The sequence below is a fragment of the Alternaria metachromatica genome (genome assembly GCF_023757995.1).
Source record: "Alternaria metachromatica strain BMP 0045 chromosome Unknown scaffold_26, whole genome shotgun sequence".
Classification (NCBI taxonomy): Eukaryota; Fungi; Ascomycota; class Dothideomycetes; order Pleosporales; family Pleosporaceae; genus Alternaria; species Alternaria metachromatica.
The window spans coordinates 384,052-403,001 of record NW_026055517.1 but is presented as its reverse complement, the minus strand read 5'-3'; the positions used below and the strand labels follow the sequence as shown (position 1 = coordinate 403,001).

At 53.0% G+C, this 18,950-nt stretch overlaps 9 protein-coding genes across 9 annotated transcripts; 4 read left to right on the top strand and 5 right to left on the bottom strand.

Moving 5' to 3' along the window:
* Positions 1-112: 112 nt before the first annotated feature.
* MSH3 (Mismatch repair protein msh3) lies at positions 113-3,597 on the top strand (the record flags this gene model as incomplete). The annotated part of the gene is made up of 3 exons (XM_049335638.1): positions 113-902; positions 963-3,462; positions 3,516-3,597. 3 exons carry the CDS (start codon positions 113-115, stop codon positions 3,595-3,597), a joined length of 3,372 nt encoding a protein of 1,123 aa, XP_049185374.1.
* A 345-nt stretch (positions 3,598-3,942) lies between these two features.
* J4E83_008743 (uncharacterized protein) lies at positions 3,943-4,383 on the bottom strand (the record flags this gene model as incomplete). Its single annotated transcript, XM_049335637.1, has 2 exons — positions 3,943-4,109; positions 4,188-4,383. 2 exons carry the CDS (start codon positions 4,381-4,383, stop codon positions 3,943-3,945), a joined length of 363 nt encoding a protein of 120 aa, XP_049185373.1.
* A 525-nt stretch (positions 4,384-4,908) lies between these two features.
* On the top strand, positions 4,909-6,125 carry J4E83_008742 (uncharacterized protein; the record flags this gene model as incomplete). The annotated part of the gene is made up of 2 exons (XM_049335636.1): positions 4,909-4,957; positions 5,095-6,125. The coding sequence occupies 2 exons, from the start codon at positions 4,909-4,911 to the stop codon at positions 6,123-6,125; spliced, it is 1,080 nt and encodes a 359-aa protein (XP_049185372.1).
* A 433-nt stretch (positions 6,126-6,558) lies between these two features.
* Positions 6,559-7,503, bottom strand: J4E83_008741 (uncharacterized protein; the record flags this gene model as incomplete). The annotated part of the gene is made up of 3 exons (XM_049335635.1): positions 6,559-7,133; positions 7,202-7,338; positions 7,382-7,503. The coding sequence occupies 3 exons, from the start codon at positions 7,501-7,503 to the stop codon at positions 6,559-6,561; spliced, it is 834 nt and encodes a 277-aa protein (XP_049185371.1).
* A 673-nt stretch (positions 7,504-8,176) lies between these two features.
* Positions 8,177-9,443, top strand: J4E83_008740 (uncharacterized protein; the record flags this gene model as incomplete). The annotated part of the gene is made up of 3 exons (XM_049335634.1): positions 8,177-8,349; positions 8,402-8,540; positions 8,598-9,443. The coding sequence occupies 3 exons, from the start codon at positions 8,177-8,179 to the stop codon at positions 9,441-9,443; spliced, it is 1,158 nt and encodes a 385-aa protein (XP_049185370.1).
* A 546-nt stretch (positions 9,444-9,989) lies between these two features.
* J4E83_008739 (uncharacterized protein) lies at positions 9,990-10,626 on the bottom strand (the record flags this gene model as incomplete). Its single annotated transcript, XM_049335633.1, has 2 exons — positions 9,990-10,426; positions 10,476-10,626. The coding sequence occupies 2 exons, from the start codon at positions 10,624-10,626 to the stop codon at positions 9,990-9,992; spliced, it is 588 nt and encodes a 195-aa protein (XP_049185369.1).
* Positions 10,627-13,401: 2,775 nt separating this feature from the next.
* On the bottom strand, positions 13,402-15,254 carry J4E83_008738 (uncharacterized protein; the record flags this gene model as incomplete). The annotated part of the gene is made up of 3 exons (XM_049335632.1): positions 13,402-13,525; positions 13,581-14,375; positions 14,422-15,254. 3 exons carry the CDS (start codon positions 15,252-15,254, stop codon positions 13,402-13,404), a joined length of 1,752 nt encoding a protein of 583 aa, XP_049185368.1.
* Positions 15,255-15,672: 418 nt separating this feature from the next.
* Positions 15,673-16,948, top strand: J4E83_008737 (uncharacterized protein; the record flags this gene model as incomplete). The annotated part of the gene is made up of 2 exons (XM_049335631.1): positions 15,673-15,802; positions 15,852-16,948. The coding sequence occupies 2 exons, from the start codon at positions 15,673-15,675 to the stop codon at positions 16,946-16,948; spliced, it is 1,227 nt and encodes a 408-aa protein (XP_049185367.1).
* A 219-nt stretch (positions 16,949-17,167) lies between these two features.
* Positions 17,168-18,927, bottom strand: J4E83_008736 (uncharacterized protein; the record flags this gene model as incomplete). Its single annotated transcript, XM_049335630.1, has 3 exons — positions 17,168-17,862; positions 18,104-18,704; positions 18,766-18,927. 3 exons carry the CDS (start codon positions 18,925-18,927, stop codon positions 17,168-17,170), a joined length of 1,458 nt encoding a protein of 485 aa, XP_049185366.1.
* Between the last annotated feature and the right edge of the window lie 23 nt (positions 18,928-18,950).

Here is an 18,950-nt window from a genome sequence, read left to right as displayed (position 1 = left end):
GGAAACGTGACACCGTGATGTAATCTGAAGCGGTTCGCGTCGCCTGCCTCACGCGTCTCTAGCTTTCTCCACACGTACACCCGCCATCCGTCGCGACCCCACGAATCACCCAATGGCGCCAAAAAGTACCCAATCGTCGTCGCAGCCCAAGTCGTCGCAAAAGGGCACGCAACAGACCATCTCCAGTTTCTTCGCGAAGAAACCGTCGCAAACGCCCAAACCCGCAGCCAAACCTGCTCCTAAGGCGCCTTCTCCACCCGTAGCCAATGTCGCACCCCAAGAGGAAGACGACGACGAAGATGAGCTTCCAGTCTCGCAGTCAATTCCTGTGCGCAAGCGCGCCATAGACGAAGATGACGCAGCTCACGATTCCGGTCGCTCGTCCCCCTCAAAGCGCGTTAGATTCGAAAAAGGCGACTCGCCCCGACAGACGCCTGCACCAAAGCCCGCAAGAACCGGCGACAGGACATCCAAGTTTCTATTCTCTTCGTCACCTGTTCCACGGGAAGAGCACCCTGAAGAAGACGTGGATGCCGCGGCTTCGCAGAAGCAGAGGGAAAGACTACACGAGAAGTTTGTCAAGAAGCTCGGTCGACCAGACAGCTTTGCTGAACTGAGGAGGCGCAACAAGATCATATCTGAGGACAACCCCAACGCCAATGGCGAGGAGGGCGACGGCGACGAGGAAGAAGAGGATGAGCCACCCCAGAAGCCCGCCAAGGGAAAGAAGGGCGCTGCGACGAAGAAGGCAAACAAGCTGACGCCCATGGAAATACAATACCTGGACATAAAGCGAAAGCATCTGGATACCGTCATCGTTATGGAGGTTGGGTACAAGTACAAGTTCTTTGGCGAGGATGCAAGAACGGCATCGAAAGAGCTGGGCATCGTCTGCATACCAGGTAGGAACTCCAGGCTGAACTTAATGTGATACGTAGCTAACTTGGGATACCAATATTTAGGAAAATTCAGATACGACGAGCACCCTTCCGAAGCCCACCTCGACCGATTCGCGTCCGCCAGCTTCCCAACGCATCGACTGCAAGTCCACGTCAAACGTCTCGTACAAGCAAACCACAAAGTTGGAGTGGTGAGGCAACTGGAGACGGCCGCGCTCAAAGCGGCCGGTACCAACAGGAACGCTCCATTCGTGAGGAAGCTCACCAATCTCTACACCAAAGGCACATACGTGGACGATGTTGAGGGCTTGGAGGCGCCTACCGAGGGCTCAGGCGCAAGCGTACAGTCGACCGGATATCTGCTTTGCATCACCGAGAGCAATGCAAAAGGCTGGGGTACTGACGAGAAAGTGCAAGTTGGGCTGGTAGCCGTCCAGCCTGCGACTGGCGACATCATCTACGATGACTTCGAAGATGGCTTCATGCGTAGCGAGATCGAGACACGGCTGCTTCACATCGCGCCGGCAGAGTTTCTCGTAGTCGGCGACCTCTCCAAGGCTACAGACAAGCTGATACAACATCTGTCAGCTAGCAAAACCAACGTCTTCGGGGACAGATCGCGCGTGGAAAGGGTAGAAAAGCCGAAGACGATGGCTGCACAAGCCTACAGCCACATCTCGAATTTCTACGCGGGCAAGATGAAGTCCAGCCAGGAAGCAGACTCGGAAAAGCAGGGCGCTATTCTGGACAAGGTACATCAGTTGTCGGAGCATGTAACCATCTGCCTCTCAGCAATGATCACGTATCTCAGCGAGTACGGCCTGGAACACGTCTTCGATCTCACAAAGTACTTCCAGCCTTTCAGTGCCAGGTCTTACATGCTGCTGAACGGAAACACACTCTCTAGTTTGGAAATCTACCAGAACCAAACGGATTACACTGCGAAGGGCAGCTTGTTCTGGACCATGAACAGAACAAAGACCCGTTTTGGGCAACGGTTGCTGAGAAAGTGGGTTGGCCGACCCCTCATAGACAAGGAGAGATTAGAAGAGCGCATAGCAGCGGTGGAAGAGCTCAAGGAGGGCGAGAACACAATCCCTGTCGACAAGCTGAAGTTCGTGCTCGGGAAGATCAGGACCGATCTCGAGAAAGTGCTCATCCGCATCTACTACAAGAAGTGTACAAGGCCAGAACTGTTGGCAGCTTTGCAAAGTCTGCAGGAGATTTCGAGCCAATACTTGTCGGCGAAGACACCCGAAAAGAGTGGTTTCTCCTCGTCGTTACTGAGTGAAGCTGTTTCGAATGTTCCGAAGATCTACGATGACTTGAACAGCTTTCTGGAGAGGATCAACGCCAAAGCCGCAAAAGATGACGACAAGTACTCGTTCTTTCGTGAAGAACATGAGGCCGAAGATATCAACGATCTGAAATTGAGCATTGCCTCTGTAGAAGACGATCTCAACACGCACCGAAAAGACGCAGCTGCTAAGCTGGGGAAGAGCAAAGTAGACTTCGTTACTGTAGCTGGCATTGAGTACTTGATCGAGGTCAAGAGGAAGGCACCCGAAGAGAAGAAAGTACCTGCCTCGTGGCAGCAGATCTCAGCTACCAAGACTACACTGCGTTTCCACACGCCAGAAGTCAAGCGCATGCTACAAGAGCGAGATCAGTACAAGGAGTCGCTGGCGGCGGCATGCGACGAAGCTTACATGGGCTTGCTAGAGGAAATCTCGTCCAAGTATCAACAACTGCGGGACTGTGTGGCTTCCCTAGCCACACTCGACGCCCTCCTCTCACTGGCTACCTTGGCAAACCAGCCAGGTTACGTCAAGCCGACCTTCACAGACGACATCGAGCTCAACATCACTGGTGGTCGGCATCCCATGGTTGAGCAACTGCTACTCGAAAACTACGTCCCCAACGACCTCACCCTTTCACACGATTCTACCCGTGCTCTACTAATCACAGGCCCCAACATGGGCGGAAAATCCTCGTATGTGCGATCTGCAGCTCTAATTGCCATCATGGGCCAAATTGGCTCCTACGTCCCCGCAACGGAAGCGCGACTAGGCATGCTAGACGCGGTCTTCACCCGCATGGGCGCTTTTGACAACATGCTCAAAGGCGAATCCACATTCATGGTCGAACTGAACGAAACCTCTGACATCCTCAAATCCGCAACGCCGCGATCCCTCATCATCCTCGATGAACTGGGTCGCGGTACCTCAACTTTTGACGGTGTCGCCATCGCAGAAGCAGTACTTGACTATGTCATCCGGGACCTACAGTCACTCACGCTGTTCATCACACATTACCAGCATCTGGCCAAACTGTCAGGCCGCTTCCCCAACGGTGAGCTGAAGAACGTCCACATGCGCTTTGAAGAGCAGAACGGCGGGAAGGAAGTCGTGTTCTTGTACGAAGCTACGGAGGGTATTAGCCACCGGTCTTACGGGCTGAACGTTGCGCGGTTGGCGAGGGTACCTGAGAAGGTCATCGATGTAGCGGAGGTGAAGAGCGCTGAGCTGGAGGAGAGCATGGGGGCTTGTAAATTGGGGAACTTGTAAGTCGTATCCTAGGCAGAGGATGCTGAGAATGAGTGCTAACATTAACTAGGTCGCGCATGATGAAGGGTTTGTTGACTGAGGGCTCGGAAGCAAGTCTTGATAGACTTGTTGAGGGTATTGAGCAGCTGTAAAATATAGATGTGTTGTGTTATATGGAGATGCGACTGGCCATCGTTCACGGGAAAAGGTGGAAGCATCAGGCGTTTGATGACGGTGCATACGGGTAGTAGATCTGCGTGTATCAACAACGCATCGCTGCGTCGCCAGTTGGGGTCTGCCGAAATGTTCAAACCGCGCAAACGAATCACATCACCGTCGATAAGATCAAATCACTTTCTTGCTTGTGGTGTATTGTCATTGTTTCATTTCATGACTGTCATATCCATATCGCTGTGATCGTAGTCAATGGCCAGCGGATCTCCTGTCCTCCCGGCTCATGGTATACCCACCATCACGCCTTGTCCTAGCTCAGCAGCTTAACCGAGACGAGTCTCCTTGTCCTTGATGGGCATATCGGAGCCAGTGGTAGACTTGTACTGGCCACGGATGAAGTCGCTGATCTGTTCGTCCTTGGCTTGCTCGACGGCGGACTCGTTGTCCTGAGCACCCTGGCCCATGAACTTCTCTTGGACGAAGTCGACACCTAATATAGACAGTTAGTACGTGTCCAACAGTTATAGCACGGCATGGTAGACGTGGGTGGGGGTGGAGGACGACATACCCTTGTCGAGGTAGTCCTCGTTCTTCTCGCTCTCCTTGCCGCCGCCAGCAGCGGAGTTGAGCTTGTCACCAATGCCACCGAGGAAGCCACCGGAGCCGGAGGACTTCTGCTCAGAGCCTTGGCCTTGGACGACCTGCTCGTTGACGGACTGGCCTTGGTTGTTACCACCGCCAGCGAGCTTGTTGACGAAATCCATGATGTTTGTTTGTTTGTTGTAATTGGAGGTAGGTAAGGTAAGTAAAGGGTCAAAGCAGTAAAGGTAAAAGTAGTTGTGTGAGGTTGTGATGAGTGATAAGCCGAGTGTACTGGAGGAGAGAGAGAGCTATTTAAGCAGCTGATTGCAAGGCAGGGATGGTTGATCTTGGAAACGGGAGCACCGATGGGTCAATGGGGTCAATCAAGATCTAGTCCCTGGTGACAGGAGCCTTGGTATTGGAGCTAAGCGCGTTTGATAGGTGCGTGTCGCAGCGTGCAAGGAGGCTACGGGCGACGTACCTGATGCGATGCTGGTTCTTGGTCGGCACTGCCCCGCCCAAATGCGCGCCGACGTCATCAGACACCCCGCCATCGCGGAACCTGAAACTAGTCCCTTTGCGAGGCCAAGCTCCGCTATCGCGTCTTGCACGTGCGAGCAACCTTGCGACTGTGACCTTGGAATTTGTTTTGCTTCTTTGAGGGGTTTTGTTCGGATCGACGCGTCTGTGCTGTTGTCGTCATCGCCATGATACCTATCACGATTATCACGGGCTTCTTGGGCTCGGGGAAAACAAGTATGTAGTAATTTTCTGCCGCTTTCTCTTCCGCAACTAGTAGCACAGGACCAGCACGTCGCATTGCGTGTGTATAAGCTGTCAAGAACGTGTAAATCATATCGAGAAGAGTTGTAATCTTGCTAACAACCTCGCAGCGCTCATCCTGAACCTAATCCCCCAACTACCCAAAACCTACAAACTCGCGCTCCTCAAGAACGAATATGGCGACATCAAAGTCGACACAGCGCTTGCCTCCTCAGCCGCTATATCAGGCGTGCAAGAATTGCTCAATGGATGCATATGCTGCAACCTCGTCGGGCAACTCTCCGACGCCCTCGAAACGCTCGCCAACGACGTAAACCCCGATCGCATAGTCATCGAGACCTCCGGCTCTGCCTTCCCTGCAACCCTCGCCATGGAAGTAAACCGACTGAGCAGAGAAACGGGCAAATACGTTCTAGACGGCGTAATGAGTGTGATTGACGTGGAGAATTGGAAGGGCTACGAAGACACGAGCTACACGGCGAAGATGCAGGCACGCTACACCGATCTCATTGTTCTTAACAAGCACGAGCTTGTTAGCGAGAGACGGTTGGAGGATGTTGAGGACGCAGTGTTGGCGCTGGAGGTGGAGCCGCAAATACCTAGGACAAAGAGCAGGAAGGGGTGGGTGGATAAGGATATTGTGTTTGGACTGGATGCGAGGCTGGCAGGGGTCACTGAGGAGAACGGAAGCGCGCACGCACATGAACACGACCATGACCATTCCAGCGAAGTCGAGGTCCTCACAGTCACACTGAAGAGTCAGGATGGTAACAGTAGTGTCGACACTGCGAAACTCGCCAAACTCCTCGAAGACCCCACCAAAGACGAGGTGTACCGGATAAAAGGCATTTTGTATTCTTCTACACCACCGAAATCATCGGACGCTGATGCGGACGCGCACCAGAAAGTACCGGAGGGCTGGGCAAGATATATTCTGAACTGGTCATTCGGGCGCTGGACGTTTACTCCAGTTCCGCTACCAGCTGGCGAGAGCTCTGGTGAAGAAGAGCCGGTTCTGAGGTTGACGGTTATTACGGCGAGGTATGAGTCGACTAAGTGGAAGAAGCAGATTGAGTCGTGTGGGTTGATTGCGTTGGAGGGTGATGTGGAGGGTTCGTTGACGGTTGAGAAGATAGGGTAGATGGGGAGTGTTGCCGTTTGTGATATACCCGATTCAACGATTAGACTTGTAGAGTAAAATGAAACAACCAAGATACCTTTTTTCGTGTCCAGTATTCTGGTATTCTTCCTAATGGATGCTTGCGCGATTGGTGGCTAGCGTGGTGGGGCGCTAATGCCAGACGTCCTCAGCTCCTGCCTCATGTCACTTCCTTACCGAAGACATGACACCTCCGGTACACATCACGACGCCTTCACACGATGTGAACCTACTACGTATGATCTTTCATCTCCATCTGGTTTACTGTATTGCATCTGTCTGCTCTAGTGGGCTGCCTTATCGATCTGCCTGACCCTCAAACCTCAGACGTAGGCTCTTTCCGCACTCTCAGCGACGGCTTCGAACATCTTTACCCCATGGTAGTCAATGTACTGCACAATGACCGTCCTGTTGGCTAGTTGCTATTGCGATGTTTCCTTTTCAAAGCCTTGTTCTTTTGAGACTTCGACGGTGATCCCGAGAGCGTCTTGTGCAGCTCTTTTGCTGTCTTGAGATGTTCGAGGAAGTCCGCATGGTTTTGTACGAGACCAAGAAACTCATCAGACTGATGTTGTTCCCAGAACTTCTGCTCATGCGCAATGACAGCTGCTACAATGAGCTGCTGCAGCAAACCCCCCTCGTCTTTGCAGATCTTGTCGGCACCGTACATCCAATCCACAAAGCCTTTCATCGATGCCGGTCCGAAACGACCTCGAGAGATGAGCTGCTCGAAAAGCTTGGTGTAGGCCGCGTTGATCAGACCCCGGTATTTTAGGAACTCGCCGAACTTGATCACCTCCAAATGAAACTGCACCGACTTCATGTGCTCAGTAAAGTCCTTGTATGGCGCATCAGGCTTGTTCTCCGCATGGGCGATGTTCGATACTTCGGTTTCGACGTGTCGCTGGTACGTTCCGAGGTAGAGGTAGTTGACGAACCGGTCCACGATGATGGGAGAGAAAGCAGGAAAAGGTACATCGCACGGCCGGTCTGGAGTCTGATTGTTAAATGTAAGCTTGCTGTCACATGACAGTACCTCAACCGGAATATACATACACCTTGGAAGAGACATTGCAGCATCCAGTCTGCACTTGGACCGCCGAGCGCCCAAGCCGAATGTATGGGGAACAAGATACCGTTTGAATCGAGGAGAATATCGCAACCAAGCTTGGAGTCGAGGATGGTGCCGGCGTGCCTGTCAAGTTAGCGATAACTCTTGTTCTTGTAGTTGAACATACTCCACGCGCTCAGAATCCGCTGTCGGTGGTTTCAAGTGCTCATTCTTGTCGATGATGTGCAGCAAGTTCTTGAGCGACATCCAGCTCGGAGCTGAAGGCGCCTGCGCTGTTCCAGGTGACATTGCGTCTGTGATCTGATGATGGATTTCAGTGTTGACGCGCTTTCTGTCGCAAGGAGATGCAAAGAAAGAGGAACAAACGGCCGTAGTGGGGCTAGGCGGTCGAACACCTAGCAACGTGCCAAGACGTTCGGCTAGCAGTGAGAGTGAAGTGAACACATTCACCTCACACCACCTAAAAGCGCAAAAAAAGAGAAACCAAAAAGAAAGAAGTATTAGGCAGGGTCGAACTCACAGGAGCAAAAAAACGAGACCCACGATCGCGATGCAGTAAAGGTAACACACCATTTTCAAGTAATCAGAACCAACCCTATGATTCTTGTTATAGTCTCGGTCCTGAGCACACGCTCTGTCACAGCAAACTTGACGAACCTTGACTATCCTACGATGGGAACCGTGTGTCTCGATGGAGAATTCTGCAATTGGATCGTATATAATCAAATACTGGGGGCCATGGCTACGCGGTGGAGTCCAGACTCTTCTCCTTCACTTATGACGTATCTTGGCGCACGCTCTCGCTCCTTCACCTCTCAGTATCTCCTCACCCTTGATTCTTTATCTCTTGGCGGTTTCGTTTGCGCTATTGCATTTCCCACAATACGTCCAAATATTGTCTTCTGGATTCGTCTCACAGTACCACACCAAGAATTTCGCAACACCCGTACAGGCCGACGAAATGGCGTCTGATAGCAGCAATCGCGATACGTCTGACTTCGACGACGAGTTCGGAGCAGTAGAGTTGGCGCCATCCCACATGTCCGATATCGAGGTATTTTGTCGGTTACTTGGTCACTCGACAGCAACAGTGAGGCAGATGAAGAAGAACTTCTTCCCCAAATCAAGAACCAGGTACATTCTTCTCACGGCAACGTCAATTAGACAGTATGTTTACCTTTGACAGTGGTACACCCGAGCTGTGGGATAATAGACGCGGAGTCGATGTCGTCCTTACAGACTCCAAAGGCGCAGAATGGGGCGTACACAAGTCGGTTATCTGCACAGGATCCAGGCCGGTGGGCGACTATCTATACAATACCGACGTAAGTGACTCACGCCATACACATTATCATCCGAAAGCTACTGACATAAGCATGCAGAGGAACAACTTTGTCTACACAGAAGATGGGAAGATCAGGCTCGTAGTCGAAGGTTTTGAACCATTCGCCATCGACGCTTTCGTTCAATCTGACTACTTCGGGAGCTACGTGCTCAGCAAAGCCATGGCACTCAGCCGAGCGCGGAAGGTTCCAGGCACACCGCTCGCGATAGTAGGCGGCGAGATCGCCCCCGGCCTTCAACTTCTTCATCACCTAGAAGTCCTTCGACTCGGTGATCGTCTTCAGCATGCAGTCGGAACGGAAGCGTTAGGGTACATTCAGCTACTCTTGGGCCGTAAGACAATCGGATTGGTCGACTGGTTGACATTCATGCGTGCGGTATTCCATGGCCAGATAGGGGATACGACACTGGGCCAGCGACTACGTATGGTTGTGGCAGCATATGCTGCGTACCATGACAGTATCTGGTTGGGACATGAAGAGTACCGTAAGCTCTTCCGAGGTGCGCACAGCGACTTCGCAGGACTATGCACTGAGGTGCGCCATGCTCAGGCTGGACTTGTCATTGATTCAGCAGCTTCCTACGTCACAGCTTCTCAGCACATGGGACGTATGGCAATTTCTTCACTCTCTGGCGAAATTTCCTTGGAATTTGCCATCTCTGCACATGCTCATAGTGCAGCTGTATCCAGTGCCCTGAGCATCGAGCATGCTGCACCGCCACAAGCACCGCCACAAGTGCAGCCACCTGTCCAGTCGCAAGTGCAACAAGCACAACCACCTGTACAGCCATCTACTAGAAGTCGGGACGATAGGCTAAGAGTGCCTCTTATCCAGAGCATGCTGGACGAACAGAAGGGCATCAAAGGACCACATGCACGATAGGCTGCGACAGATACCTGGTGTTATCGGAGGAGCTAGCTACAGCTTGTATAGGGGTCTACCGACTACGGTCATGGTTCTTGAAGGCGTCGGTACCAGCTCGTGGATGTTTGCCGCATACGAGGTATTTGGCATGATAGTATTGAAGGGTACAAAAGACGACGTATTCCCATACCCTATTGATAAGTCGACCTTTAATGGCCAGTTTCTAGTGGAGACCCTCCTGGCACAAGCATGCAGAGCACATCTGGATATTGATAAGTGTATGTAGCCGCGAAGGCCAGGATGAAAAAGCCCATGTGAACCATACCTAATGAACGATTTTGCAAGTCATCCCATGTTTATATCACATTTGCACATTCTTATATCACGTCCGACTTCTTATGCGATGGATGATACAAGGTAAGACATATTGCATTATATGTACAGTCATTACATGCCCGATTGTTGGACTTTTCCCAAGCTCCAAGGGTGATGATGAGCTTCCAAACTCCTCTTCCAGTCATTAACTACATAAATATCCATCTCGCAGTAAACCATGATGTCGATCTACAACATACCAAGAGCGAGTCCAAGGGCACCAATACCCATGGCGGCGCCGGCAGTCTTCATAGCAGCAGGGTTGCTAGTCTCGGCAGGGACAGTGTTGGTGTCGGTGTCTGTCTCGGTGGTGGTGGCAACGAGACCGTCGCTACCGGTGGTGACGATGACGGCTACGGAAGTGGTCTGGATGACGGAGGTGACGGAAACGGTGTTGGTGTCAGTGACAGTGTTGGTGTCGACGGCCGTTGTTTGGACTGCGCCAGCGCCTCCTCCGACTACGGTGGTGGTCTGGTATGCGCAGTCGGTGAGGAGACGGTACTGGTCGCTGCCGTCGTCGTTGTCGTTGCCGTTGTACTGCCTGACGCAGGCCTCGCACTGTGGGATCAACTGGTTTGCGTTGTTGGCTGTGCAGATGCACTGGAGGACGGCAGATGAGTCGTCATCTATAGCTTTGTTAGATTCTTGTTGTTCGGTTTTAAGTGAGATACTTACTGCTGTCGTTCTTGCAACCGTTGGTGATGGAACCGACTTGTGCGCAAACATCAGTGCACTCCGCGGGGATGTTGTCGAAGTCGAAGTCAGTGTCCTGAGCAGCAGCGAAGGCCGCAAGGGCGGAGATGATGGTGAGCTTTGAGAAGAGCATATTGGTTGATTGATTGATCGATGTTCGACTTGTTGAGAGTGAGTGTAGTGGTTTTGAATCGAGTGGAGATGATGAGAAGGCTGATTGTTGTGATGATGGGCTTTCAACATGTCGAGCATGGCGACTCTTATACCAAATGTGCTCCTCCTTCCATCGCCCATCGGACGGTCTCCGCCCTGGCTTCTGCAGAGGAATCAGGTACCATGGTATTACCAGAGCCGTCGTACCCGAGTTCGCTCATGCACTTGATGAGATGGCATGCACCGTCGACCTCTGGCATTGGCTTTGCTGTTTGCTAGACGTTGTAATAGCGCCCCGATGGAAAGGGCCGAATGCGAAGTGACATCACACTTATCATTTGCATGTCGTTCTGGTCGAACCTGGAGGCCAGGCACAGTGTGTCTGGATGCCGCCAAGCGATCGAAGCATATGAAGGTTTCGCGGAGCCACGCGATGGACATGGAGACAGCGCAGGCCGACGTCATTAGTGCTTGGCACGGCGAATGTGGATCCACCCGAGCAACCGAGCGATCACGGCCGATCATCCGGAAAGCTTGTCGGTTGCTCCAGAACGCGCCGACTTTGCGGAGGAAAAACTGGAGAACGTAGGCTTAGGCCGCATGAAACGTTGTTAGTCCGGCTGTACGGCAAACATCGTCAGTCGGCGGCGAACTTCTTTCTGGTAGCTGTGACCCCTGTATGACGCAAACATGCAAATACTTATGCTTTTGAAGTCAGTATGTCATGGCTTGTACCAAAGCTTCAGATCACTTGGTGTGTCTGAGTATCCCTGTCAAACGGCTTGTTCAGGAACGCAGAGCCTCCCATTATCGAATCTGGTATCTCGTTGACATCGAAGCATCAATGCGTAGCCTAGCATTAGAATTAGAATTTGTTGATAGTGCTTCAACGGAAAGACCGGAGTGGCCATCGAATTGTTTGGCTGTCAATGCATGGAGCATCCTGAAGTACGATCTGCCTGGTATCATCTTGGTAAAGCTACGCAGGCCAAGAATGGCTGAACCCACTCGTGATAGGCTGTCGACTAGCATCTTGCCGAGAAAGCGTCTTGTACAACAAGCGTGATACATGGTCCGTTGCATGAAGCTTGAGGGTAACGGATCGTGTCGGCTCGAACGGAAGACTGAGTAGTCTATCAGTGATTATGATACCTAAGCTTTGTTTATGAGTTTCATCAACAACAGATAGTGCCCAGTATCGGCAACTTTGCCTATGCTATACTGCCGTTGACTGCCATAACTGGCTAACATCACGTTGTTTCCTCGGAGGCGAAGTTCCCACTGCGCATAGCTTTACAGCGTCGTCTTGGCAACCCGCGCTACCACAGTTTCTGGCCGTCATTAGCTGCATACGCTAGGGGCATGGCAGGAACATACCGTTGTTCTAACTGGCATGACCGGCGACATGGCAAACCAGTAGGGCGGCTCTATGATAGCCACTGCGGGTAGAATATAGCGCGAGGTTAGACAATGCCGTCAGAGCCGTGTGTAGGTTCGCTGTTGCCGTTGCCGCCTCCAATAGCGTAAAGATGGAAAGTCGAGGCTCTGAGCCCGTTGCTGTGCTGATCTCAGCAGCCTTCGCCACGTACGAGATAGTCGACCGCTGCTAAATGACGAACAGTGGACGCTGTCTAGGAGCTTACAGTCGTCCATTTGGAATGTGTTCCAGTAACCCAGAAGAGTGCGCATGCGATACGATGTCGAGGTAACTTGGATTGACAGCAAGCCGCTTCTCAAAGTACCGGTCGGGAACGTAGGCTAAGTATTTTCGTAGAAATGAAGAGAAAATGACGTGTCGGCGACTACGTCCATTGAACATAATTGCGGAAGCTGACCAGAACTGGGCACATGAATGCCATCGATACAGTTTCTGCGGAGGTGTTAATGTGTTCTTGTGGGCTCGCGCTCGATTTTGAAGTCTTTTCGTGAGGGACTTTGGGTGTGTACGTTGGTGGGTTGGTAAGTCGATAACGGTGGTTTGCCAGGGTTCGTCGAGGCGTCAATGTGTGTCCATTCACCACGGAAGATACTGTACCTTTTGCATATGGCTACTTGTAATTATATTTCTACGTGCGCGTTAGCGTGACTCCGATCAAATAGCTGCACCTATGCGTTGCTTACCTGTATCATGCTCGACTGTTCGATCTCCGTTGCATCTCTCCTCCAAAAGGGAGCAGGTTCACCTGCGCATCGATAGGGACTGGATCTTCGGACATCTCGTAGCACAATACAGCGCGGGTAAGGCGCTCATGCCTCGTGATGACAGTCGTTGACTTCGCGGGAAGTTGCTGAGACGTGGCTATCGTTTTGGGTGGTTGTGGGTGTTGCTTGAGGTTCAGGTGAGTGCAACAGCGTCCAGGTGGTCTGATCTCGAACGGGAATAGCAGATCAGCACTGTCGTTTTCCCCGGCCGCTCCTTACTTAATCTGGAGGGGTAACTACATCTGCTCACTCATCACAGGCCGAAGCACGTCTCTCAACTGATAGACTTTCATTTACAGTGGCAGTAAAATGATAAAAGAATGTGTTGTATCTACCACCAGACTCACACACAACCCCAGATGCTCCAAACCAATCGTTACACATTTGTGTATCATACCCGGGTATCATTGCCACTCAAAGACTGCACACACTACTACTAGGGCATGTTCCAAACAGACACGGTGAGAGACATGCCTGTCTTTTTTCTAACTCATACCAACATGATCCTCAAAAGGACAGATGTGATGTAAAACCTTACAACAGCACGTACCCTCTACCTAGCCTGCACGGCCGGAAAATAGCGGGGTCCGGAGTACCCGTAGAACTGGACGCTCTCAATGTCGATGTTGCCATCATGTTTCGGGCTCCAGAACTTGAGTAGGACGTGTCTTCCCGAACTGGAGAATGCGTTAGTAAACCGATGGCTCCCTAGGGTGACCGGACCGAACTTACATTGCAGGGTGAAATTTGATTGTGATCTTATTCTTGTTCTTCGCAATGAAGAAGCGCGCATGTGGGGGTATGAGTGGCTCGTCATGGGTTCGTTCGGAAGGTTCTATGCGGCTGGGCGCAGCTACACGAGACGCTCGGATGGGCTCCAGATAGCGCTCTCTCCGCTCCCGCCATTCGCTGTATGTGCTGTAGTCGAGGGCCGGCGCGCGACGCAGCGGACCCAGGCGGGGAATGACTTCATCGTCATCGTCATCGCTGTCTGGACGCCAACGGCTTTCTCTTCGAAGGCGGTCGGCCATGATGGCAGCACTGGGTACTTCTTCGTTGGAGTCCGAGTCCTCATCCTCGCTGGCAGCAGTAGTAACTGTAAAAGGCGGTGGGGTAGGTGCAGAAATGCCAGCGGGACCGCTGTAAGAGTCATCCGCTGCGTGATCACAATTGTCACCCTCTGCTTCGTCTTCGTGTTCTACCATCTGGCGCATTATCCGCCGACGTTCAGAGTCTGAGCGCAAAGACGATATCCAGTTCGCAGATTCGGCATTCAGCCTTTCACTGCGGAGACGAAGATTCTCGATGCGCTCCTCCATGTCCTCGCGAGGGCCCTGATTTGAGTATTGCCACACCGAAGGATCTTCAAGAGCCTCTCGCAACGACATGTGTTCGTTGGCCTCGTTTGGGGAACTAGGGGTCGGAGACATCAGTGGCGATGGTGTGTCGTAGCGGAGATTGTAGGCTGAGGTGCCGGACAGGAGTTCATCTGCAGACATGGATACGAATACAAGACCTTCTTGAACGCTGGTGTCAGGTTAGCAATGATCAAAGACGAAGCGGAGACACATACGGAGCCGTAAATCCACGGTCCGGTGCTCGAATGACGATCTTCTCCAAGGCGAAGGGGGCTTCTCCGATGTGTTTCAAGAGAAGATTGCACTGGGAGCTCTCGCTGCAGTATACACTTTTGTCGTTCCTCAAGACATTCTGAACCCTGTATAGCCCAGGTGGATTGTCTCTGCGGTGCTCACCGCCGTCACAGCTTATGATCTCCATACGCAGACGCCCGGGCACTACCTGACCCCTGTGGCCGTACTTGAAGCACATGTACTCCGTAGCAGCGCTACTGTCATGTTCCAACTTCCTCCGCTTATGTCGGCGCTCGCTGTTGAGTTGTACGATGGGGCTACGAGAGCGGGGCTGTGTATTCGAGATAGTAAAGGGATTGCTTGTCGGTAGGTCACTCAGTGAGTCAAGAACATCGTTGGTGGCGTCCATATCGGCCAAGCGCTGTTCTCTCGTGCGGGCCTGAGAGCGGCGGAGGTAGCTTTCGCTCGGTACGGCGCGAGGTCGGTTGGGGTTTGCAGTGGGCGGCCTTCGGGCCAGATTGTCCGCAGCGTCGCTGTCACGTGGGGGACCAAATAGGCGGTGCAGCGGGCCTCTTCTGGTTGACGTGCGAGTGCGCACGCGGCGGGCAGGGTCTCTGGGGGATGACGTCGCATCGTAAGCGGCGGGCGTGGGCTCGGCTAGGGAGCGCAGCGCATTTCTGGACGCGCTCGTAGAGGCAGAGCGAGAGACGGTCGGCGGCGAGGTCGAGGCATGGGGAAAGTCAAAGCTGCCCGTCGTGAAGGCCAGTGGGAAGGGCGCAGGCGGTGGGGACGGAGAGGAGGGTGGTCTGGGCATGGGTGACGTCGGCGCTCGCTCCCATTGAGGAGACGAGGTATGGCGAGTAGTTAGGCTCACACGCAGAGGAGAGACTAGTAGTTTACGGTGGGAGGGTAGGAGACGGCACTTGTCGAGGCTGAGGCGACGAACAAGCAACGCATCTTCTAGTCGGTCCCGTGTGGTTGGCACGCGGGGTGCGCACGGGCCACCGCAGAGCCGCACAGGCAGGCTACGAGGGTGCGAGGTAATGCCGTCACCGCTAGCTGCCTTTACTCGGCCCTCTGCAAGACGCCCGTCCAGCTTGAATTAGCCCATACGCAGCCAGCGTCTTGCGCCGGTCCACCAACTATCTGACTGCCCTGCGTGATCGCGCAATCAACATCTCGCATACGCGTCTCTTAACCTCCATATACATACCCGCGCGACGACAAACACCATGGCTGATCTCACCGAGCCGTCCCCGGTACCTCCGGTGACCAATGGCGCGTTGCCTGCTGCATTGCCTGCCGAGGACGCAGCTGGCGAGACAGTCGCCGCCATCGCTGAGGCCGACAAGATATCTGCAGGTAAGCGCGACGCAATGGCAGTCGCAGCAGGGCTAACTTCCGCGCCCAGATGAAATCGCCCTCTACGACCGCCAGATCCGCCTATGGGGCGTCGCGGCGCAAGAGAAGATCCGCACTGCCAACATCCTGCTCGTCTCCATCAAAGCCCTCGCCAACGAGGTCGCCAAGAACCTTGTCCTCGCCGGCATAGGCTCCATCACCCTCGCAGACCACGAAGTCGTGACCGAAGATGATCTGGGTGCGCAATTCTTGATCAGCGACGCCGATGTAGGCAAGAACCGCGCAGAGGCAGCATTGCCCCAGGTGCAGAAGCTCAACCCGCGCGTCACCGTCAAGACCCTCACCACCGACATCCGCAACGAGCAAGATCCCAACTTCTACGCCGCCTACGACATCATCATATGCACCGACATGGACTTCCTCTCCACCTCCGCCCTCAATGCCGGTGCGCGCATAGCACGGAAACCCTTCTACGCGGGCGCATCGCACGGCATGTACGGCTACATTTTCGCTGACCTGGTCGAGCACAACTTCGTTATCGAGCGCGAGAAGAGCAATCGCGACACGCAGGTTGGCGCTGAGAGCACAACGAGGAGCATCAAGAGCGTACAGGTCAAGAAGGAGAACGGGAAGGTGGTTGAGCTGGTCAACAAGCAGGAGCTCTACAGCCCGTTGATGCTGGTCAAGGACAGTCCACTCCCTGCGGATATTGCAAACAATGCCAGGAGGCTGAAGAGAGTCCATCCCCTACTCACCTGTGTACGCGCATTGTGGGAGTACCAGCGCATGGGCCATGGCATCTACCCTTCGCATACACCAACAGATCTTCAGACCTACACCACCATTGCGAACCTCAAGCACAAGGAGCTGCTTCTTCCTGCCGAGTCTCTCAAAGCCGAAGTCCTCCGCAGCTTCCTTCAGAATCTGGGTAGCGAACTGGCACCCGTCACGGCTTTCCTGGGTGGCCAGCTGGCTCAGGATGTCATCAACGTGCTGGGACAACGTGAACAGCCCATCCAGAACCTTATGCTATTCGACGGCGAGGACAGTTCAGGACCTGTCTATGCGCTGCATCCTATCTTCCCTGGAACACCGTTACCCATCATGTCGAGCATGCCTGTCAACGCGCCGATTACGATAGTCTGAACTTTGGAAATGGAGATATGAAGCACGATTTACCAGATATTGCATTCCGCGATTGGATAGCAGCGGTATGGGACACGGAAGAAAAGTAGCGTGGAAGCATGTGGAGGGCAAAGCACTTGATTGAAAGATACCCAAATGAAATCGCTGAGTTGACAGCGAAAAGCAATAAGATCTAATACTCTCATCACCCACCAACACCCCATCTTACCATTGACCCATCTACTGCGTCTTCTTCTCATCCTTGACATCCCCCTTCCCAATGTTCCTAAACAACATCCAGCATAGCCCCACAAACGCGAACAAAACCACACCAACCGTCCCTCCCTCAACCCACCCAGCCATCCTCGTATCAAGCACTGGCACATTGATCCACTCCACCAACTCACCAGAGTCGGTCTGATTCCAAGCCTTAGGCTCCACATGCATAAACCTAGTCTTGGGTCCAAACAAGCCCTCATATCCCAAATGCAAGCGATCAAACGGATTGGTAGTATGCTGTGCGCCCGAATCCGCACGACAAGCCCAAAAGACAACAGGCCAAGGAACAGGCAACCTGGCATGAGACGCCGCCTGCGCAGGCATATACCGCAGATGCAACGGTATGCTGACATTCCAGTCCCCATCCGGCACCTCACGATGCGTCGGCAAGTCCTCCCACACGCTCTCCTCCCCATCCCCCAGACTGACCTTAGGATATTCAATCTTCTCTGGCGTGGGTGTAGCGAGTTCAAAGAGCGCTGCTGAGCCCCAAGCCGGCACAACCCAGTCTGGGGCTTCGAGATCGGTAGCACCGGCTAGACTGCGGAGGCGCTTTAGGTTCTTGTCTGCGAGGAACAGGGCGTCGGAGAATTGGTACTTGTCGATGAAGAGGTAGGAGGGGAGGGTTAGGTGGGTGTGTAGTTTGCAGGAGCGGTCTGGTGGGGTGAGGTGGTGTGCTGGGAAGGTTAGGGTGAGGGTTGGGTGGAGGCCGGTTGGTTGGTTGAAGGAGGTGCTGTAGGTTAGAGGATGGAGTTTGGGTGGGGCGGTTGGGTTCTTGGAGGCTTGGAGGAGAGGGTAGTGTCGGGTTGGGGTTTGGAAGCGCGTGGGCTCTGTGTGGTATTAGTATTTGGACATTCTATCGTGCTAGGAATGGTATGATAGGAGGAGTATACGTACTCGGTTTATCGTCTTGTCCTAGCACTGTCAAGAAACCTCCAAACTGCACATCTTCGGGATCGGCGTTTCCCTCCAGGCTCAAAACTCCAATTTCCACTGTCGCTTCTTTACTCGGTAGCCTTATTGTCTCAGTCCAGCCTTCGTTGGTGGATCCTGCATTGGAAGATTCGGCTGTCAGAACAACGCTTCTCGAGATAGTATCGTAGTCCACATCGATATAATCTGATCGAGCAAAGCCATCGATCGTATCCAAACAATAGCTTTTTCCATCTTTGCTGCAAAACTTCTGCTGAAAGAAACTCCTAACTCTATCGATGTCATCCAGGTAGCTGTAGTACTGCGAGGTGGCCGACATTGAGAAGCGCTCTGAGAGGACTGGCATCTTTGTGGAGCTGGATGATGTCGACGAACACTTCAGGTCCGGGGATATGAGGGAGTGGAGGCTTGAGCATAGTGCGTCGTCAGGCGTATCGGATAGAGGCGTGAAGAAGACGTGCAGACCAGGTGATACACGTGATGTGAACGGCGGAGTAGATGCGTAAGACCTTGGAGATGTCCAACGTAGATGTAACTCGTGCCATTGTTGAAAGACTTTACTTATCTACGTTCCGTTAGGATGAGTTCGCTCTTTTGGCGGACTTAAGAGTGGCAGCAGTACATACTTCTTCAGGTAGCTCATTCAGGCCGAGAGTGATACGGTGTTCCTTCGCAGCATGGACATTATCCAAAGCAAAGTATGGACCATATTTGTCTTCGCCGACATCAAGTTGGTCGGGAGTAAACTCCTCTGGGTTCGTCACCACATAAGTTATTCGCTGTTTCATGATTGTTGTGATGGAGGTTTCGT